At 49.7% G+C, this 23,104-nt stretch overlaps 2 protein-coding genes across 3 annotated transcripts in view; both read left to right on the plus strand.

Annotated features, from left to right (window-relative positions):
- CXCL14 (C-X-C motif chemokine ligand 14) overlaps positions 1-23,104 on the plus strand; it is a 728,461-nt gene that overhangs the window by 702,563 nt on the left and 2,794 nt on the right. For both annotated transcript variants that reach the window (XM_050792925.1, XM_050792924.1), the window contains exons 2-4: positions 17,669-17,900; positions 18,076-18,181; positions 21,939-22,052. In XM_050792925.1, coding sequence (XP_050648882.1) covers positions 17,801-17,900; positions 18,076-18,181; positions 21,939-22,052 — 320 coding nt within the window. In that variant the 5' untranslated portion in view covers positions 17,669-17,800. The remainder of the gene's footprint in view (positions 1-17,668; positions 17,901-18,075; positions 18,182-21,938; positions 22,053-23,104) is intronic.
- SAR1B (secretion associated Ras related GTPase 1B) overlaps positions 1,420-23,104 on the plus strand; it is a 1,003,791-nt gene continuing 982,106 nt past the window's right edge. The window contains exon 1 of the mRNA XM_050792874.1: positions 1,420-1,423. The gene's annotated coding sequence lies outside the window, so the exon portion shown is untranslated. The remainder of the gene's footprint in view (positions 1,424-23,104) is intronic.

Here is a 23,104-nt window from a genome sequence, read left to right on the forward strand (position 1 = left end):
ACCTCTGCTTATATCAGTGCCTACGTCTTCTGGCTCAGTGAGTCAGGAAAGAGATCATTCAGACAATGGAAGTAAAGAGAAGACAGTCAAGATACATCTGACTTTGAGGACTACAGAGGCTAAATCCTTGGTCTTGACAGGTATGGGGACACGGTTTTGCTGTTAAGTCCTTGCTAATCCTTTTCCTTCCCCAGAGATTTTTCCTTGGCCCGTGAGTGAAGTCACATGTCTCTGTGCATAAGTTCAACAACCATAATTTGCAGGGAGTTAATTATCTTCATACTTTGATCTGGTGGAGTTTCATCTCTATGGTTACTAGTTGAGTATAAACAATTATCACTTGTCTCTTTTACATAAAATATTCTCAACAAACACCCCTAGGGCTCCAATCATGGAAATAAAATACACAGGATGTTCACAGAATCTTTTAAATTTTTTGTATGTCTATACAGACAAAAATAGATAAAATTGGGTAACTATTTGGCTATCAATAATAATTCACGAATTGTGCAGACTTGCTTTTTCAGTCCTAGCCTCAGATCTCCTAAGTGAGGCAGTTCTGGCAAGGGTAAGGGGTTGGCTGAGTGACAGGTGGAGATGCCCAGAAAACAGTGTCCAGCACCTGACGATGTCCACTCTGGGAGGACTGGTGCCCAAAAGGACCAAGACGATCATTTAGTCATCGTGCTTGTGATTGTGCCTGCTAGGGGCCCTATACTGATGCGTGTGTGAATAGATGCAAGCTGGGTTGAATGAATGAATGATGATAAAGAAAGTTAACAGGTATGGAGCTTGTACTATGTGCCAGTCACTGTCATGGGCTTTACAAGTATTTCTTCATGTAATCTTGACAATATCACTATGAGATGCATATAATAATAATTACATTTAATTTACAAATGAAGAAATGGAGTCTCAGAGCAGTCACACATCTAAGAAACAGAGCTAGGATGTATGCCCAAGCCCATCTCAGTTCAAAGCCCCCGCTCTCTTTGCCCCCTCCTTTCTGCCACCACACAACAGTCCCACAAACATGAATGTTTTGTCTACCCAGCAAAACTCTGAAGTTTTCAAGGTGACAGACATGACAGCTTTTCTAACTTGCCAAGGGGGAGTTCCCTGGATAGGTGAGCCTATGTCCATGGTGAGTGGTATCTGTCCATTGGAAGCTCTATGTTCCTGGTTGGCAGTGCCTGTCCATCAATAAACTTCCAATCCAGTGTGGGGCCCTTGGCAGCTCTGACCTCCTAGAGCCCATGAGGTTGGGTGGAATCAACATGTCCCACAACTCCAGGGACATACAATGGGGATGGCAATGCCCAAGGATTTAGGCAAGCAACCCCATAGCCCTGCCCATAAAATCTTGTCTCCAAACAGAGCAAGTGGCAAGGGCTGCATGAGAGTGGAGCAGGGTAAGGGGGGGGGGCTTCACCGGAATTACACTGCCTAAAACTGGAGGGCTGCACCTGCCTCCACCAGGGACTGTTTGGAAATGAGGCCTGAGACAGTGCCCTAGGCCAAGCCTCAGATCCAAGCAGGCCTAGCCCCAGATCAATGAGGCTGAAGCCTGCTTCCCTGGACTAGGAGTTGAGAGACCAAAGTTCTGGTTCCATCTTAAAACTGAATTTCCAACACCCTTTCCCTCACTGCACTTCAGTTTCTTTGTCTGTGAAACGTGCATCATGATCATTGGGCCTCCTGCCTAACAGGAAGACAAAAAGGCTTACCTGAGCCCATGTGTGAAGGGGCTCTTCATGCTGTCAAGTGCTATGCATAGGAGGGATCTGGGCACCCTCCAAGCAGTAATGCTGCAAGAGCAGCTGAGGTGTGGCCAGGTTTTGTATTCACCCACTCCCTTTCACTGACCCCTTTGGCAACAATGACATCCTTGCTGTCCACTGCTCTGCTTTTGCTCTTCCCCTTGGGAGCCAACCAAGAGGAAGAACAGTTGGGGTTAGGTTTAGTTCAACCATGATCCCCCACACACAGTCCAGACCCCTCCCACATGCCAGGGACCAGGGTAAGTCTCATGCAGTCTTCACAGTCATCCTATGAGGGTATTGACCTGGCTCCATTTTACAAGTTAGGAAACTGAGATCAAGTGCCAGAAGTCACACAGCTAGACAGTGAGACAGCAGGATTTGGAGCTAGTGTTCTGTGGCGCCAAAGTCCTAGATTTCCCACCACGTCACACAGTCTCTTCCTGTATTCTAGGTTGTAATGGGACTTGGGGGTCAGGGATGTGTCAGGTTTCACCAAGCCTCTGGTTCTACCTAAGTATCCCCAACTGAAGCCACTTTCTCCCAAGGGAAATTTAAATAAAGAGCAGTTCTGTAACCAAACAGATGTCTATCCCAGCAAACACCAAAGCTTTAAAAGAGCTGATTTTTACACTCAGGTCCTCAGAATTTGAAGATGAAGTCATTGTGGCAGCCCTCTGACTCCTTGACCACTAAAGTCACAGTGTTTGAGAGTTCCTCTTTCACTCTTGACTAAGCCTTGTGTTCTTACCTAGGGCGATCCCTCAGGGGACTGTTCATTCATTCTGTAACTATTTAGCAAGCCCCTGCTGTGTATCAGACACTGTGCCAGGTAAACAAGACGATGCAGTTCCTGTGGTCACAAAGCATTCAGTCCCATCCAGCCAGTGACCAGGGGGACTGGTCCCAGAAGTTAGCAAGCCTTGACTGCAAATTTCCCCCAGCTATGATTCCACAAAGAACAATAACATCCCCATTGACTCTTCCTCCCGTTTCAGATTGTTTGTCATTTAGTTTGTTAATTACAACTGACACTATGATCAGACTTCAAAAGTCCATCAATTACATCTCCAAGATCCATAATCTAAGTACAAGATCTAATAAAAGGATATCCGGAGTAGGGACTACTCCTCAAAGCCCTGGATGTCAGGTTCTCACAGAAATGGACTGCTGCAATTGTTTTAGCTTATCAGTCAGTCCCTGAAGGCACTGTCGTCCATCTGCCTCCTGGGAGAAACCCTTGGAACTTTGTCTATGGTGCTGGAAACCACAGATGCAGCTTAATCAACTTCAAATGCTACTTAATTAAATGGAATCGCTTCCCAGATCCATCAAGCCCCCTTTTTATCTCCTATTCTGATTGGATCTGCCAGAGGCTAGAAACACTAAATACCCATTGAGTGTTGACCTCAGGTTAAGACACATGCATTGTGCCTGTGGCTGGCTGTGGGTCACAGCACAGGAAATCAGCTGTAGGTGAGCCTCTGCAGGAACAAGAAGCCTATACTCAGCATCTTCCTGAGGCCCTGCCATGCACATAGCCCGAGAGATTGCAAGATCAAGAAGCCCTGGCTTCTGACCTCAGGAGTGGAGAACACTGAGGACTCCATCAGCCGTGACTAGAAATGAGGGACTGGTCAATCAGAAAGGACAAGTGCGGGGGGAACAAGGCAATACAACCTTGAGATCCTGGACAGTGTGCTCTGAGCCCTCAGACCTGAGCCCTCACTATTCAACAGGAGTCAGGAAACCGGGAGCCTGGGTCCTGCTGAGCTCTGGTGGGGAGTTTCCCCTGACAGGTGCTAGAGCTCCAGGAGCTTGAGTGGTGGTTCAGGGCAGCCAATGATATTCATATAAGTTATAGAATGTTCATACCAAGTGTCTCTCTCTCCCAAGCTCTGCCCTACACTGCACTCTCTTCCTCTCTGGGCCTGAGAGTTCTACCTTAAGGCATTGATGCTTTTGGCAGTTTCAGAGTTTCTGGAAGCCCCAGATGTCTGTTCTTCACTCTCTAGTACCTGCATGGGAACCAGCTCTCCCCAAAGTTCCCAGCAGCCTCACTTTGCCTTTCTGCCTCTCAGGGCCATCTCTAGACCATTTCAGGACACACCTGTGTCCTGTGGTGCTCTCTCTCACTGTCTCTCTCTCTCTCTCTCTCTCTATCTCTCTCTCTATCTCTCTCTCTATCTCTCATTCTCTCTCACACACACACACGCTCACTCCCTCATTCCTGACTTGCCTTCCTCTTCCAGTAAGTCACACCTTGCCACTTTCCTTTTCCAAGAGACTTAACCTTTCATGAGCTATTTCCCCGGGCACTGCCAGCTGAGCCCTTAACACACCCTGCTCTATAATGGTGTGCATTTCAGTGACACCTGTTACACGTGCTTTCTAGAGATACAGTCCTGGCACTAATCTGATGAGCACTTACTACATCCCAAAGGCATGAACATCTCATAATGAACTTTCAGAGACAGAACAAGGTCAAGATGTTTAGGAGCAGAAGAGCACTCCTGGAGCAGCAGAAAACACCTGTTCCTGATAGGCCAGGCTTCCTCACGCCTCCCTAATGAGGCCACAGGGGTGAAGGGCTTAGCGCTTAGTAGGTGGGTGGCACAACAGCTCATGTTTCTCCTCCTGCCACCACTTCACCAAATCCAGGGGATAGGCATGGAACCTCTTCTCACCCTGGATCCTTGCCTCAGAGCTAGGATGCCAAGTCCTAGTCCTGCCTTGGCACTAAGGGACCTTAGGCCAGTCAGTCCTCTAACTTGGCCTCAGTTTCCAACTCTAACACAAGCAGAGCTGGTTCTCTTTGAGAACCACAGAGCTTTGTGGTTCTCAAAGGCCTTTCATACTACAAAGTCTCTCGTCCCAGGAGTTCCTCACTGCCCCTGAAGAGCAGGGGGCAGGTTCAGCCAAGAAGCTGCTTAGCTTAGGTTCTCCACTCACAGAGCCTGAGTGATCTATTTGTGAGAAATCTCAGGAAGCAGGATGGAGGGAGCAGGGAGAGAGAGATTGAAAGGAGAAAAGGTAAGGTGGGTGTCAAGGTCACGGGTATAGGCAATAGGGCCCCCATTTTGCCAGGGTCTCTGAAAGCGTTCAATTGCCTCCCAGAACCGCTCCTTGAAAGGCAGGGCCAGAACAGTCACTCACCAGCTCCCACTCCCCATTGGCTGGGATCTGCCCCAGAGGTATGCACTCTGGCCACCCAAAGCCCCTTCCACATCTCCAGGCTGTGTCTGAGGAAAGGCAATGGGAGCTGCGTAGGCTGCAGCAAGCACTGAGGAAGAAAACAGGATACGTGGAACACTCCAGGTGGGTTGAGGCAGGGAGAGGTGAGTCGGAACTGTCCAACACAGCTGCCACTGAAATTGGAGGTGGGCTCAGGAGGCAGCTATGATGGGTAGTGTAGGCCCGTGCTCCCGCCTCCAGGTTCTGAGTCCTGCTCCATGGCACAGAAGGACCATCCCACGAACATCCAAGTGGTGCACCAGGCACTATTCCAGACATCAGGCAAACAAATGTGCCCCACGTGTGCCCAGAGTAAGTCCCTTCTCAGGTCTGGGCCTCAGTTTCTTTATACCCTAAAAGGGGATCAGAATGCCTGCCTCCCAGAGTGGCATGAGAATGTCTGCAGGGTCATTGTGTGGCCTCCGATGCTTTGCACTTGCATCATTATGGGGGTATAGGGACCCCGGAGAAGTGCAGCCTAATAGTGGAATCACAGGCACCCTGCAGTTGGGGGAAAGCTTTGGAGCGAAGGCAGCTCTGGTCACCCAGATATCCTGGAGGCTCCTACCTGAGTTCCAGGCAGTGCTGAGAGGCAGGATGATGCTGTGGTGGCACATGGGCCTTGGAGTCAGGAGGGCTGAGAGTTCATGGCCAGCTCTGCCCACAGGCTGGTTGACTTCCGAAAAGTCATTTATTCTCATCATCAGTGGGCACGCGCTGAACGTTGGGCTGGGTTGAGAACTCAAAGAGATGTTGTCTGCAAAGCACACAGCAGGCCTGCAGCCAATGCCCTCTTTGGGCTGCCCTGCCTGAAAGCCATGGCGTGTCTGGATCTCAGGTCTCACAAAGCCAGCCTATTGCCTTTTCTCCAAAGCCTCCCACCCCCTTCACAGGACAGGGAGCAGCATAACCCCCAGCCCAGGTGTTGGGGTGGGGGTGCGCCAGCAGCAGCCCTGGAAACATTCAAGCTTTACGGTCCCCCAGCAGGTCTCTGTTCTCCTCCACTAGCTCAGCCCCCAGCCCTCTGAGAAGCCCTGAGCTTAAGGGAACCAGGTGCCTTCATTTAAAAAAAGCAAAAAAAAAAAACCCAAAAAAACAAAAAAAACCACCACACACACACACACACACACACACAAATAAAGGGTGATTTTGCAAGAGGAGTGTGATGCATTCTTGGAGGCTCCAAGCAGTTTTACAGGCCCAGACACACAGCAAAGGCATTCGGGGGCCATGCAGAGCTCCCAGGCACTGCAGGCTGGCCGGGGCCCAGGGCCCATGGGCAGGGATGGTGTGGGAAAGGCCCTCCTCTGGCTCTTCACTGTTCTCCAACTGCAACCCAGGCAGCCTTTGCTCAGAGGGTATTCCTCTGCACACTGATGGGGAGAAGGAGAGGAAGGAGGTCCAGTTCCCTGGGAGTCAGTTCACATGGACTTCCCATGTTAGGGGCCCTATATGCACGAGGAAAGCCCTGTCCTTAAAAGGGCTTTATCTTGCCATGGATATGGGATAGGTACAGGGAGCCCTGAACAAGGACTTCCCAAATCCTTATTCCCAGGCACAACCAGAAATGTGGTGCTTTTCTCTGCCTCAAAAAAAAAAAAAAAAAAAAAAAAAAAGCAAATCTGGGAATTTACCTCATAAGGAAAACCAACAGACTGGATTTAAAATGCATCTTTAGGCCAGGCACTGTGGCTCATGCCTGTAATCCCAGCACTTTGGGAGGCTGAGGGTGGGTGGATCACCTGAGGTCAGGAGTTCAAGACCTGACTGGGCAACTTGGTGAAACCCTGTTTCTACTAAAAGTACAAAAAATTACCTGGGTGTGGGGTGGACACCTGTAGTCCCAGCTACTCAGGAGGCTGAGGCAGGAGAATCACTTGAACCCAGGAGGCGGAGGTTGCAGTCAGCCAAGATCATGCCACTGCACTCCAGCCTGGGCAACAGAGTGAGACTCTGACTCAAAATAAATAAATAAATAAATACACACATTAATTAATTAATTAAAATCCATCTTTAAAATCTTCCCTTTTTGCAATCCCACACAGGACATCCCAAATTCAAAGTATGAGAGAACGTGTCAACCACCAAATACACCAAAAATGGGCACACTAAGAAAGACGCAGAGGCCCATAAATGTTACCAATAGTTACTACAAACTAACTTTGACAAGCGGATATTTCAGGGCCTTGGCCCTTCAGCATATTGACTTGGAAAATTAACCTGGAGTCCCTACAGGACTGAGCCCAGTGCCTGGTGTCAGCCCAGCCACCTATCAGGGACCGGGCAGATTGTGACAGCCATGACACAGTTCCCTTTTTGTCGCACTATGGGAGCATGTGGTTGAGGGAAATGGGGGAGCAAGGCCTAAGGGCTTCCCAAGCCACTGTAAGTATAAACTAGAGATACTCTTTGAGAACCCTAAATTTAAAATCATTTAGCTGGAAGTCATTCACATTTCATAAAGTCTGTATTTCACCCCAGGACCTTTTAAACCTCCCTAGGCATTTAAAGTGGGGATTATACAACAGTGAGAGCATTTATGAAATAATGTGCACCAAAGAAAGATGCATACACAGGATTAAGCAGTGTAACTGTCATTATGTGAAAGTTCCTGTTCACAGGTACAGCCTGGACTGGTCCTGGGAAGGATGGAAAGTTCCATGTGCCCCTTTTTCTCCTTTGTGCTGCTGTACTGTTTTCAGAATGGTATCATTTGTTTGGTTCTTTGCTTATTTTTGCTTGTTTGTTTGTTTGTTTGTGAAATGGGAATTGAAATGGCCTCAAACAGACCTAGGCACCAAATCCAATTTTCCAGTCAAATTAATTATGAGTTCCTGACGCAGCCTTCAAGGCTCTCTGCAATACCCGCTTACTGCCCACACTCCCTGCATATACTCTACCTCCCATCAAACCAGCCAGTCCCTGGCTCATCACCTGCATTCTGACCTCAAGCTGGACCTCAGCTGCTCTGTCGCTGCGGGTCACCTTCACTCACCCCTCTCTACCTGAGCAGTCTTCCTCATCCTTCAAGGTCTATTTCCACTACCTGCTTCATGAAAGCGCTCCCAATCCCCGACCAGGATGGGACTGCCTTACAGGCCCCCCATCTGGAATCCTCGCATCCGTAACTCATTTGAAATATTCTCTCAGCCTGCTGGCAAGGGCCCCTCTGGCCTGCAGACATCCTGCCAAGCCTCTGGCCCGCAGCCCCTGCAACCCTGCAACCCCAGCACAGAGCAGGCGCTCAGCAAGGGCTCAACTTGGTGTTTATAGAGGCTTTTGCTTACCAGAATAAAATAAAACCCCCATTTCAGGCCAAGGATGGCAACTTGGATAATCATGTTTTTCATCCCAATCCAAATGGATTTCCACATGTGTTAGTGGCTTTTCTTCCTCCACAGGATAAACAAATTTAGTCTCTTTGTGATAGCTCAAATACGTGTTTAAAGAACTGCCCCCAAATGTTGCGTCTTCAAAGACAAAAATTCAGGAAAAACTTATACTTCTGTTAGTCCAGCTGAAACAGCCGCTACAAGAACATTAACTCTCTGGCCTCTGCCTTCTTCCTTGGTCACTGGACCACCAGTCATGACACCGGGAGCAAACCCGCCCTGCTTTCTGTGGTTCTGAGCCTCTTGAATTCGGGCCTCCGCCAACACACAGCAGGACATCTAGGCTTACACAGGGGCCCCTTCTCAGGGTCCCCATACCACGCTTTCCCTCCTGCCCTCTTTCTCCAGCATCCACATCTGGTTTCCCTTCAGCACAAGTTTCACAATGGACAGATTTTGCACTTCCAGGATTTATGGTTCCTGCCGCCCCTCCTTGCTTTTGATATGATTCCATTATGTGCTTAAAATCTGGGCCACACTCTTGGCTCCAGAGAGCTGTTTATGACAATTCTTTTATGGCCTTAAATCGTTCACCGTTAAGAACCTGGTCATGTTCAGAGGCAATGACTAGTTGCTAAGAAAGAAAACTGCAGCATGTCTCAGATAGTTGCTTGAAAAGTTTTCTTCATAGAAGATTCATGAAGGCTAGTGTTTACCTGGCAGGTAAATCCTCTGAGCAACACCTTGGACCCTGTTCTCCTCCATCAGCTGCCAGAGACTGATTAAAAGCAAATTGGTCGCAATCTTCTCACCCCGGACCCAATCACTTCCTCCCTTCTGCTGTGCTAGAGACCACACTGACAGAATTGGTAAAAATAAAACACCAGTATCACAAATACTCCCTCTTGACAGCAAACAAGACTGAGAACATTTTTTTCTTTTCCATTTCTGCATTACATTTTTTCAGAAGGCAAAGGATTTCAGGAATAAGAAGACAAAAGCTTTTATGAAAGACCGGGCATGGTGCTGCAATCCCAGCACTTTGGGAAGCTTAGATGGGCAGATTGGTTAAGCTCAGGAATTCAAGACATGCCAAGGCAACATAGTGAGACCCCCATTTCTACGAGAAAATTTAAAAACTAGCCGAGGATAGTGGCATGTGCCTGTAGTCCCAGCTGCTTAGGAGGCTGAGGTGGGAGGTTCACTTGAGCCTGAGAGGCAGAGGTTGCCGTGAGCTGACATCACACCACTGCACTCCAGCCTGATCGACAGAACAAGATCCTGTCTCAAAAAAAAAAAAGAATGCCCTGACCTTTGGGCAAGAACTTCCCCAAACCAAGGTTTCTCTTGCCTCCCAACTCCCTCTCTGCCATCCTTCCTTCATCCAACAGCCAGACAGATCTTCTCATAAGGCAAAAGCGAATCACACAACCCTGCTTGAAATTCTCCAATGGCTTCTTATAATCCAGGTGATGAAGCCCGAACTCCTCAGCTGCCCAGGACCCTGCACAGTTTGGTGCTGATCTATATATTCAGCCTTATGCCCCTTCCCTCCCCTGCCCAGATCCCTGCCCTACATGCACAGGGCTCCGTTAGCATCCTAGAGTTCCCTTGACCTTCCCCACCCCATAGCAGTTGTTTAAGCTGTTGTCTCTGCCTGAACCATCCTCCTCAATGCCTGCTTCCCTATCAGAGCACGAATGCCCACTGTGCCCTGTGAGAGCTTAGCAGTGTGCCTAGCTTTTCTCTCCCCACACTCTGCCCATGGCAGACCCAGAGGGCTCCATGTCTGTGTGTCTGAGATCACCGCAGAAGACTCCTTGGACCACCACATTACCACCCTCTGGTACTGGATGTAGCGTTGCCAGTTAAAATACCGGCCACAAGTTAAATTTGAATGTCAGTATAAACAATGAATATTTTTTAGTATAAGTATGCCCCAAATATTGCATGGGCATTTTGTGTTTTTTGTTTGTGAAAGTTGACAACCCTAGCTAGTTGAGAACTCTGGGATGCCCTCCAGGGAGAAGAACTGAGGACCAGGTGGCAGCAGCATGCAGACAGGAAGGTGGTAAGTGACGCCTGGGCAAAAGGTGGGGAGCATCCCCCCACTCACCTCCTGGGAGGCAGCGTATGGCCATGCAGAGCAGGACTCCAGAGTCAGATTGCTTGGGTTTGAATCTCAGCCCTGCCGCCTGCTAGTTATTTTGGGCAACGTACTTAACCTTCTCCTCAGTTTCCTCATCTATAAAACGGGGATAACCTACTTCGTGTGGTTATGAAAATTAAATAAATAAATATTTATGTAGCACTTAGAACAATCCTTGGGACATAGTAAGCATTCTATAAGTATTTCATAAATATAAAGCAGAAGAAATTAGCCAAGCCAACCCACAGATAAGGGAGGTGAGTCTACAAGATTTAATAATCATAAAACAAGAATGAACATTTATGGAATGCTTACTATGTGACAAGATACTGTGCAACATGTTTGTTCTATATCAGCTCATTTAATCCTTATCATAGCCTGATTATTTATTATTATTATTATCTTCTTTTTACAGATGAGGAAGCAGAAGAACAGAATGGTAGACTAGGACTCTAAACCAGGAAGTCTGACTCTGTAATGCACTAGACTGTGACAAACTGTGATCCACATTAATTCATTCATCCTGCATTCAATCATTTCTTCACTGAGCACCTACTCTGTGCCCGGCCCTGTCCTCATGCTGGGGAACTAGAATTAATGAGAAAGACACAGAGCAACCTCAGAGGATCATGGACCTGAAGAAAGACCTCATAGGAGCCTTTACAAGTGTGAGGAGTGGCACTGGAGAGAACGAGGTCTACGAGTCATGCAGACAGCAGGTGCTTCTCCTACCCTGGGACTGGGAGGGGAGTCAGGCAGATGTGTGCAGTCAAGGAGGGCTTCCCTGTAAAATGACATATTTGCAGATTCGGGAAGGCAAACAAAAGCAAACAGCCTAGCCAAGGAGATGGGACTTGGCGGTGCCTGCACCGAGGCTTAGGACTCTGCTGCAAACATGGAACAGGGCTGGGGAGAGAGGCAGGAGGTGGGGCGGGGCAGAACGAGGACAGACAAGGCCAGCTCGGTGGGCTGCTTGTTCCCCTGTGCCAAGCAGAGGGGGACGGCTCTAAAGATGGGCCTGGTCCCTCACCATGGGACTCACCCAAGCCACCAACAACTCCACCTGCCTCTTTGCAGTGCCAGCTGCACAGCACAGGTGCTCATCGCCCATCGCCAGGGTCTGCTCAGTGAGGCTTAAGGTTGCCCAAGCCCTTGCTGAATCAACTGCTTCTGAGATGCTGTTATAACAAGAACATTCTGAAAAACTGAAAAGCAAGGAGAGAAGCTTTATAACAATGCCCAACATTTCGCCACTCAAAGAGAATGATGTTTGTAACTCTGTCTTGCCATCCTTTATACACAGGTTACTGTTTTGCATACTTGTAATCACAGTGTTTACACAACCTTGTGTTTTTTCTACTTACTGTATAAGCATTTACTCCACAAATTTAGAGCTTTCATTGTTTTCTTAATCCCCCATTGTTGGGCATTTAGGTTAAATCTTTATTTTTAACAAGGACTAGTTTTGCATGTGATAGTTCTCCATTGTGAGAATTTTAAACAGATTTCTGAAATGGTTAATAAGATGAAATGGTTTAATTCAAACACTCTGGAAACCATACTCTATGATTTCCCCAAATTTTGTACCAATTGATAGTCCCATGGGTGATGCTTAAGTGATGCTTCCTCATTTTACCATTATCAGCTTTGGATGTTGCTATTTAAAATAAACATTTCCTCATTGAGTGGGACCTAAACCAAAATGCCATGATGCTGCGGCACTGCTGCGCTTTTCCTTGATTGCTAATGAGGATGCCTATTCTTCGATGAATTGGTTAATTGCCTTTCTTTTTCTCCTGAATTGTCCTTTGATGTCCTTTGCTCATTTATATGTTAGGGCCCTCTTTGGAAATATCTTTGCATGTGTTCTTAATATAATAAAGATGTTTGTCTGTAAGGGAGTGTTGTTGGATGAATAGATGGTGGAATAAATGCTACTTGTTGGTTTGTCATATTTGCTGCAAGCATTTTCTCCCATGTTTAGGGGAGTCTTGCAGTGCTCCCTGTAACCAATCTGAGTAACAGAGCCCCCCTACACACACTCTGCCTCGGGGCTGCTTTAAGCTTAATTCAATACTGCCTGGCTGTCCCCCACATCATTTCCTCTGGGCTTAAGTTACTCAGGATCTCTAAATATTTGCAGTGTAAAGAACAAAACCAGAGATAGTTCTTGGGAACCTTGGTCGTTCAACCTCCTTCACCCCAGAACACGGCCAGGGAAGGAGTCAGCATGCAGGGCTGTAGCTGAAGGAGAGCTGCAGAGAGGAGGCAGCTGGCTGCCCAGACTCCACAGGCTACAGGTCATAGGCAGAGGGAGGAGCTGGAGAGGGAGAGGCACCCGCCAGGCTTGGACTCAGAGCCAGCAGCCACACAACACAATGGAAGCAGGTATTTTGGGGTGACCCACCATGTCATGAGTGGTGATGGGGCCAGACAGGTTCCTGGAGCCCAGGATCTTGTTCTGGTCTAAGTAACTAGGTACAGGACACAGAGACAGGAGGCTGGCTAACATTAATGCACAGGGAGATCTTGTATGCAATCAATCCCATTGCTGGGCCTCAGTTTCCTCATATGTACAATGAAGGCCAGTTGTGGCCTCAGCCCCTACTAGTGCTGAATTCTAGGATTCCTGTCCTTCCAGGGAAGTAAAAAGGACTCCTCTTCTGAAAAGAAGGTCTGTTATGAAAAGAACTAAAAGAATGGGGGGAGGAATTGCCCTGGATCCCAGCTCCCAGGGCAGAAAACCAGCCTTGACCAATCAAGACCCCTTTCTCAGCAGACCAAGGAGTAGAGTGCCCAGACAACTGTGGGATTTCCTGGAAAGCTACACTCCTGCTATCATCATCTCCTCCTCCCAGAGACTTCACCTCTAAAACAAATGCCCTGAGGAGGAACTGGCCTCCCTGGGAATACGGACTCCCCATGGCCACCCCTACACACCCCCTGCACACACGCAAACACACAACACACTTTCTCACATGCAACCTTGCAGCCTGTGCAGCCTGCATTCAGTAGTACTCTCACACGCTGAGCTTTTGCCTGAAACATGTTTGTATTTACTTCACAGACATGGAGTGAACCCCTGCTATGTGCCAATCACTGTTGTAGACACTGAGGATGAGCAAGACAGAGACCCGCAGACACAGATAGATCATCCACAATGCACCCCCAAATAAACATGAAAATGTACAATTTGAGGTTGCTGCACATACAATGAATAAAGTAAAATCGGTGGCAACACAGAGAGGGACTGTTGTTGGAGGTATGCTTGTGTGATTGAAACTGGACAGTGAATATTGGAGCTGAGGCTCAGTGAGGAGAAGAAGGTTGTCTGTCAGTCTCTGCGGAGGAGCACTGCAGGTGGAGAGGCCGGTGAGCACAAAGGCCCTGAGGCTGCAACACGCTTGGATGTTTGAAGATAAGACAAGGTAGAGTGGCCAGAGCATAGACTGTGGGGAGCATGGCAGGTGCTGGTCACAATGAGGTGTGTACTGCTGGGGACTTGGCTTGGACTCTGCATGAGATCAGGAGCCAGTAAAGGGCTCAGAGCAGGGACTTCCCCCAGGAGATCACTGTGTGAGCAGAGGGGTCCATGAAGGGCCAGGAGTGCCCTCCCTTCTGTGGTCACTGGTTAATTCCTTTCCATCCTTCATATCTAACTCAATGACCCCTTCCTCCAGGAATTTGTCCCCACCTCGCTACCCCGTCAGATCCCCTGATGAGTCTCCTAGCACCAGTCACCCTCCAGGATACCTCTGCAGGAGTTTCACGCCAATCTCTGTGGTTGTATAGTTAATGTCTGCCTTCCCCACTAGACTCTGAGCTGCTTGGGGACAGGCACACAGCTGCCTTGGCTTACCTCCAACCCCCAGCACCTTGCACAAAGCCTGGCACACAGTGGGTGCTCAATAAATGTAAAGAGAAGAAATAAGTAAATCCCTGGGGTCTCAGCAAAAGTCCCACTCCCTTAAGGAGTGGTGTCCTGTTTCCACTTCCTCCCTCCTCTGTACCCCCTACACTTCACGTCTACCTCTTCTGTAGAACCCAATATGACCATCAGTGTGTTGACACCTGCACACACGCATGCACACACATGCATGCACACACACAGGCAAGGCATATGTGCTGTTCTTCACTGTACCCCCAGGGACCTCCTTGAAGCAGACAGTGCCACTGTACAAAGAACGACCTCACCCATGCCCACCTGCTCAGAGGCCCATGACTTGGGCTCACTAGAGAGTCTATGCCCCGAAGGTGTGTCAGGGGCCAAGCCCCCTCCCTCACCCAGTTGGGCAGCATCCCCCACAGACCTGCTGGCAGAAGGTGCCACATGCTCTCCTGTACCATGGCTCCAAAAGAGGTCACACAAACAAGGGCTCAGCTCTGCTTGCACAGTGGCTGCCTTCTGCAAACCAGAGATCTGCATACACAGACTGAGGAGTGTAACTGAGGACAAACTACTGGAATGTCTGACCTCTGGTCCAGCCCAGGAAGCTGAGGAACTTTGGTCCATATTTCTAGAGCCAACTACTTTTTCCTGTGAAAACTCAGTGCCCATGATTGCTGGTGTTGTTAGATCCCAGTTAATATATCAACATGTTCTTGAAACAAATATGTTAGAAATAAAATTGTTAATAAAAAGTAATACTTTACATGTTCTAGGAAAGCTTAGTATTTAAGAAATTCCTTTGCAGCATAAAATACATTTTTTTGGAAGGCAATTGGCAATTTCTATGAAAAGTCTTAAAATGGGCGTGTGCCACGGCCCCATGACTCTATTTCTGAGGCCTGATCCAATGTATTATAACCTACCCCAAAATGGAGCTACAAGAATATTTGTCAAACAGCATTGGTTGTAAGAGGGTAAGGCTGAAAACAATCCAAATGTCCAGCAAGGAGTAGTCAAATTAATTCTGGCACATCTGTACCATGGAATACTCTGCATCTAAAATCATGATAATCGCACTAGTCAGCACACGTCAAACACTCTGTGCTGGGGACCACATTAAAAGCATTACATGCACCATCTCATTTAATTCTGCCTATGCTGTATATATTATTATCACCTCCATCTCACAGATGAGGAAACCAATACCAAATAGAGTTAAGGTATTTGCCCAGAGTCACACAGCTAGTACCTAGGATGCATACTCTGGCAGTTTGACTTCAGACACCAACCTCTCAGCCATGATACTACCTGGCCTCAAATGAAACCCTTAAGGGAGCTATTGTTGTAGCAAGACTAGCCACATGGAGCGATGTTCACAATATGCTAATAGGTATAGCAAGCAGGTTATTAAAGAGTATATGCAGCCTGATCCCATGTGCACATGTGCACGCAAAGCAAAGAGAGGATGCTTTGGGAAGATTTCACCCAAGATTTTACTTGCGTGAAAATGCTTGTTTTCTTCTGCTTGTGTTTTCTGATTTTTCTGGGCAAACATGCTGCTTCTGTATTAAGAAAAAGTATTTTTAGATTTTAAAACTAACATAAATGCCAAAAAGCACTCCCTCATACTCATCTTATGCATAAATGCAAATGTGCAGCTATTGGCTTAGCTTTAGGTATAGGCACAACGGCATGCATAGGCACTGCTTGCTTTTCATGGCTCGGCTTCTTCTTGAAGCAGCAAGGGCTCTCCAGCTGGGAAGAGACGACGCAGATTCTTCCCATTGCACCCCTCAGCAGTCTGTCCCCCATCATCCAGAAACCCTCTGGGCATTTTTGCCTCCAGGGAGCTGCCAGGCTGATGGCATAGAGCTGGGTGAGCTCTACCCTGACAGCCAAGCCCAGGGACTCCAAGAGCTTGAGATGATCCACCTCCTGTCTCTGGGTCTCTCAAGGCAGCAAGAAGAGAAGGGCAGACGGGCCTCAAAGCAACAGAGCGGCCCAGGGACAGGAGTCCCAGTTCTGCAGCCACATATACTGAGGACCCTCCTGGCCTAGTTACTTGCTTCCTGGCTCTGTGACCTTGGACAAGTTATTTCTTCTCTCAGAGCATGTTTCCACACCTGTCAAATAAAGAAATTAAAAGTACCAACTTGGAAGAAAAGTACCAATTTGTAAGAATCAAAGTAATAGATAAATTAGATATAAAATGATGGTGGCAATAAGTAACATTTCCTGGGTACTGATAACATGTATGATTTCTATAGTTCTCACAGCCACCCTATCAGAAACACTGTGACGATCTGCATTTTACAGATGATGAAACAAAAGCTGAGAGCGGTAAAGTCACTCGTGCTGATAAGTAGTGAGGAGGGAATTTCTGCCACCATGGCTGGGTCACACCACTACACCTCGCATTCTGGCACAATGTCGAGAACATGGGAAGGCCTTCATCCAGATGGTTACCATTGTCATCGCTCTCTGCTAGGGCTCTCTACCTGGCTTTGGAGAGTAGTGTGAGAGTGAGGACTCCTCCTGGTTCTCCCCAATACCCAGACACTCACACAGCCACCAGGCCACTGACCCACTTTAAGGAGCTTTCCTTTGGGAGTCACTAAAACTCTCTCCCCAATACCCGCCCAACCCCCGAGCACACACACATACCCTCTTTGAGTCAGTTCCAGTGACCACAGTCAATGAATTTGCTGCTGGACAGTCTATGACAAGCCCCTGTCCAAAATTGGCCTTGTGTTCTGGCCTGGCAGGGGCCCTGGGGGGTCAGGCCTGCAGGCACTCACGCTTGGCACCTGCTCCAAAACCCTTTTGGGTCTTTGAGGATCTGGGCCCTGGGCCTGGGTCTCCCGGCAGCTCAGAAAAGTTGGCCTGCCTGGCCAGAGAGGGAACTACGCGATTCAGAAAAGTACTGCCCTTCAGCAGTCTGGGCTCCCCAAAGGCAGAGCGGGACGCTAGAAACGTGTGCGCGCAGTGGTCTGGGTGTGCAAGTGTGCGAAGGATACGTGTTGTGTGAGCGAGAGGTTAGCGGATGTGCGTGTGCGTGTGCGCGCGTGGCTCCGGGTGTGCGCTGCTGCGATAGCGGGTTCTTTCCCGGGGCGGGCGACGGGCGGGCTGGGAAGGTCTCCTCCCCTCACCACATTGAGAAATCTCAGTGAGTCACCGAGTGGTTCTGCATATTAATGAGCTCACTCGCTGCGAGGGCAGGAGCGGATTTAAAAGAGGCCAGGGCGGGCGGAGGGAGGCTGTGGAGAGAGCGCAGAGACAAGCGCAGAGCGCAGCGCACCGCGACAGACAGCCGTGGGCATCCACCGACGGCGCAGCCGGAGCCAGCCGAGCCGGAAGGCGCGCCCCGGGCAGAGAAAGCCGAGCAGAGCCGGGTGGCGTCTCCCGGCCGCCGCTCCGACGGGCCAGCGCCCTCCCCATGTCCCTGCTCCCGCGCCGCGCCCCTCCGGTCAGCATGAGGCTCCTGGCGGCCGCGCTACTCCTGCTGCTGCTGGCGCTGTACACCGCGCGCGTGGACGGTGAGTGCGGGGAGCTCCCCTTGTCGCCGTCTCGTCTCTTCCTGTCCTGGGGAACACAAGCGCCAATTTCTAGGCATCCTAGGATCCCGCGGGGGGTGGTCTGGGTGGGCACCAAGGTGGTCGAGGGGTAGGAGACTCCCTCGCAACTAAGCAGTTGCCCCGCGCTCGCTCGCAGGGTCCAAATGCAAGTGCTCCCGGAAGGGACCCAAGATTCGCTACAGCGACGTGAAGAAGCTGGAAATGAAGCCAAAGTACCCGCACTGCGAGGAGAAGATGGTTATGTGAGTTCTCGCTCCTCACCTTGAGGGGGTGTGCACTGCTGTCAACCCGATGCCAGGGCACAGCCTGGGCCTGGGTCTGGCTAACAAACATTTCTCTCTGACTTTGTCAAAGCCCTGGAAAAGGCTTCGTAATTGCCCAGCAAGTCCTTAGGACGCTGGCGAGACACTCTAGAAGACAGTCGGGAAAGGGGGTCACTGTCCCGCTCCGGGAAAGGGGGTCACTGTCCCGCTCCGGAACAGAGCCTCCCAAGTTCAGCCTTGCTCGGATTCAAATGAGTAGTCTCCCTATTTGTACCATGGGCCACCCACTCTGCTAGGGCCATCAAGGGTTAAAGGGATCCCTTGTGCCAACTCAGAAAACCTAGATTGAAATCACTTAAAGCACACCCACACCCAAACTGTGAGGCGTGCTGCCTTCCTGTCACTGGACAGAGGATTAATGCAAACACTATCTTAAATCCTGACTCTCCTTCAGAGCCTTGTTCCAGTCAGAGGCCAGTGGACCGCAAGTTTTTGGCTCCTAGAGATGTCATTTTGAGAACGCTCCACGCGCTTCCCTCACCGGCTGTACTCCCTGTGGGTCGAGATACCGAGTGCTCTCCTGGGGTTAATGTGCCACATGGCTGGAGCCCTGCTTGGTGGGGATGTGGGGAATGTTGGAAAAACTGGGGCAGAGTGAGAGAACACTTAGTTTCTTGCTCCTCCGCCTTCCCAATTAACCACTTGAGGCCAGCACCTCTGCTTCCTCATCAATACGCTCTTGGCCAGGAAGGGAGCCCTTGACAAAGCAGCTACCAAATATTTGCCACAGACCATTGGCCCCTCTTCCCCTCCCCCAGAAACAGGACGCACTTTATTCTCAGTCTGGGCAAGTGCCTTCCACCCGCTGGCCCCCACTGGCCCAAAAGCCTTCCACAGTGTCTGTGAAAGCAGGGCACACCCCCACCCAGCACCCCACATCCCCCGCCTAGGGGCTACACAAGCAGGCTGAACTTAGGGGAATTCAGAAATCCACTGGACCTGAGCTGACCCCACTGCCTTCCTTCACAGGCACCTAAATTAACACCCTTGTCCCTACCCCTTGCCTTGCAGACCAAATTCAAAGAAAACACCCAAAAATCCTTTTGGGTGGGGGCCAAGTGTCAAATGAGCTGGGAAAGGAGCTCCAAGCTCCTCAATGGTTCCAGTTTGCAAGCTAAGAATGACAGGGGGAGTTCCAAGTTAAATCTCACTCGTCTAAGAGCTGAAAACCACTCTGTATACCAAGCAAGTTTCTGAGACCTTCCAGGGGAAGAAAGCAGAGTAAAGGATGCAGTGATACCTAAAAAGAACAGAGCCCTCAGTAAATACGCTTGCCCTTTTCCTGGCTAAACTTTTGCACATATAGAGGAAAACTATAGCTAGGCAAGTGCGGGAAAGGCTTTATGGAGCCTTGTGGAAACTTGCAGGGGCCTCAGGAGATCAGCACACAATCCAATCGCCCTCTACTAAACCTCCACCCCCCTGCCCCCAGCCTCTCACCTCATCCCTGAGGGCTGGGGGCTCCTCTCCCTTTCCACGATCCTAAAACTCTCCAAATCAGATGAGGGGCCAGCACTTTTGCAAAGCAGGTTTTCAGCCACAAAGGCTGAACAAAAGCAAATTTTCCAGCTCACCCTGAGTCACCCAGAAATCGCTGCTGAGGCTGGGGGTGGGGGCAGGGCAGGGGCAGGGGGGAAAGGTCCACTTTGCAAGTGGGAGTCTTTGCACCCAGAAGAATCCAGGAGAGTCTGAATTCTAGAAAGAGCCATTTGTGTCATAGGTCCATGGAGCTCTCACCAAAACCCTTACACAGCCTCCCCACCCCACCCCCAGAACTGTGGAGGAGAGGGTCACAGGACTCAGAATTTCTGATAGTTGCTGGAGTCACAAATCCCCATGTCTGCACTCCACAACCGATTTTCATAATCCCAGTATTATGACGTGGCATTTGAGTACTGTAGTGAGAGGGCTGAGTGTCCCCTCCTGCTCTCCCTGACCTTCAGGATTTGGGATGCACAGCCTGCACGCTGACCTAACTGAGACAGGGTTTTTATCAGGCATTGCCACGTCCTTTCCTTCAGAATGCAAAAGCAGCCTTGTAGGCAGAAAGAGAAAAGCATTTGCTAAATTCCTGCAGGGTGACTGGGCACAGTGGGGGAGACAGACAACTAGAGTTCACTCTGAAGCCTGGCCCTTGCTCAAGGCTAGAGGAATGACCCGGGTCACAGAGGAGTCCAGTCAAAGCAGGCACCATCACCTGGCATCAGCAGGAAGACCCGCCCCTGCCCCAAGGAGCTTAGGCCCTAGTGGGGACCCCAGAAACCCAGAGCACGGAGAAGGGAAGAAAACAGGTTGCCCAGGAACATTATGCCCCCATTCTGTGGCAAGATCCAATTTTCTTTCCCCATCAATTGGGAGACTGAAGTCATGGGAATCCTATCCCTTCCAGAACTTAGCCCATATAAGCCCTGACATTTTCCATTTGGTAACAGTGGGGAACTAGCTGACCTCTGTCCCTCTCTTCCCACTCTTTCCACTCTCACTTCCAGTCTCCCTTCTTTGCCCTCCAAGCCCATTCCAGAATCCCAGTCTACCATCATAGCTTGCATGGCTGTGACTCCTCAAGAAGTGGCATCCTCACCTCTCGCCTTGCACTTTTCCAAATACCCTAGGTGGTCCCTTATTCCCCCCAACTCCTGTCATGCCTGTGGCCCAGCCCCGGCTTAGAGAGGCTCAGAAGTTCTGAGCAGCAGGCTTGCCTCGCCCTCCAGGCTGGAGCCCCCACAGCAAGGCTACTCTCTCCTCTTGGCCACTTCATCTTCCATGACCAATGACTACTAACAGTAACTATTAATTGTGCATCTACCAGGTTCTGGGCACTTTGTAAAGACTGTATCTTTTAATCATCCCAATAACCCTGTGAGATAGTCCTATTATTGTGCCCATTTTACAGATGGCCAAACTGGATTCAGAGAGGTTACCCAAGGTCCCACAACCAAACTTGAGATTCAGCCCCAGGCCCCTACCGTCTGCACAACACCTGCTTCTCTACCACATGGCTGGGCTTCCGCTGGGTGCTGGGACATTGGCTGATAGAGGCCTGAGATCTTCAGGCTGTGCAGAAGAGAGGTCTTACTCTTCTGCTTAGGGGTGAGATACCTGGCACCTCACACAAGGCCAACAAGACTTTGCCTCAGGATCAGGAGATGCCCAGCGCTGGGACAATCTATGGTGGGTCAGAGGGAACTGGGGTTGAGGAGACAGAAACCAGAGTGTCTGCGGGGCATGTCTGAGCCTTACCATGAGCTCCTCAAATCCAAGGACAGAGGTGTTGGCATGTGTACCTTGCTGGCATTAGCTTTCTCCACCTCCTGATCCCAGGCTCAGAGGGGCTGGAAGAGTCCTCTGACCTTTGTTCCCCAAAAGAGGCCTGGGCCCTGGAGACAACACACTGCATGAGGTTGGGGGTGGGAGAGACCATCCGAGACTCTCAGGACTCCTAGGGGAAAAGTGAGGGAGGGTTAGGCCCTAATATGGAGTCAGAGAATAAGGGGACAACCAGAACCTTCCAAAGAGCCAGCCTGGGAGTGAGCACATAAGTAGGCTCCCTTGAGAGGAGGCAGGAAGCCGCAGTCTCTCAGGACCCCGACTTAGCCCAGGGCCACTCACAGGCCACAGGAGAGGCAACATGCTATTCAGCCTCCTCAACCCTCCACCTCATCCTGCTCCATTTCAGCATCACCACCAAGAGCGTGTCCAGGTACCGAGGTCAGGAGCACTGCCTGCACCCCAAGCTGCAGAGCACCAAACGCTTCATCAAGTGGTACAACGCCTGGAACGAGAAGCGCAGGTACGCGCTGCCTCTGCTCACCTTCCTTCCCGCCAGACCCAGCTGTGGCTCTCAGGATGGGAAGGGACCCCCCGCCACCAGGTCATCTAGCCCCATCTAATATGTGAACACACACCACAACATCCACGGCAAACAGATACTCAGGCATTGCCTACATACCCCCAGGGACGAGGAACTCACCACTTAACAAAGCTAGCTATGCATCTCTTGTCCATTTGCAAGCATGGCAGGGTTTGTCATTTTGTAAACTAAAGTCTGTCTCACTCTAATATTTACATTATAATCTTAATTTCTCTTTTTATTTAAGTTACATAAGTTGTTAAATGGCAAGGTGAGCACTGGCATAGCTGCCAGGGGAGCTCTGAGTATTCAGTGGGGTGAAATGTGACCAATTAGGTGACAGTGTATGTTGGCTAAAAAACTGTGCTATAAAACCATGAGGTGCTGAGGATGATCTTTGCCAGAAACATGTTTTCTTCTCCAAGGTGCCTCACTCTCTCTGCTGCCCAGAAACCTGATAAACTCCTTCCTTTGCAGGTGCTGGAAGGCACCACGGGTTTGGCTCTTTAAAATCAGAGCCACTGTTAACCAAGGCAGGCAGCAATGTTAAAAGCACCAGCACCCTGAACCAGCCCTGTACTTACTGGGCACTGTTTCCTCATAATCAGAAGGTGACTTCCCAGCTCTGGTCTCTTGGGGTCTTATGTCTGTCCTTGGAGGAGGAATCCAGTTCCTAGCTCCCCTGTACCACGTGAAGGTAGCCTGTCCTGCCTCACTCCTCAAATACGCAGAGTTTATTTCTACCTTTGCCTGCATAGTATGATCAGGAAGCGCACACACACACACACGCACGCATGCACCATGCAGGTGACTTTCCCAGGAGCTAGTGTCAGCACCCTCTGCTGCAGAGGGGGAAATCAAGGCTAAATGGGAGAGAGGGGTGACTTGCCCGGGAGCACAGGGCAAAGCCAGGATAGCAAACCAGGCCTCCTGGTGCTATTCCACGAGCTGCCCTCACAGGGTGGAAGGCGCAGCCACAGTGGGTGCCTGCA

The sequence above is a fragment of the Macaca thibetana genome, chromosome 6 (genome assembly GCF_024542745.1).
Source record: "Macaca thibetana thibetana isolate TM-01 chromosome 6, ASM2454274v1, whole genome shotgun sequence".
NCBI classification, from domain to species: Eukaryota; Metazoa; Chordata; class Mammalia; order Primates; family Cercopithecidae; genus Macaca; species Macaca thibetana.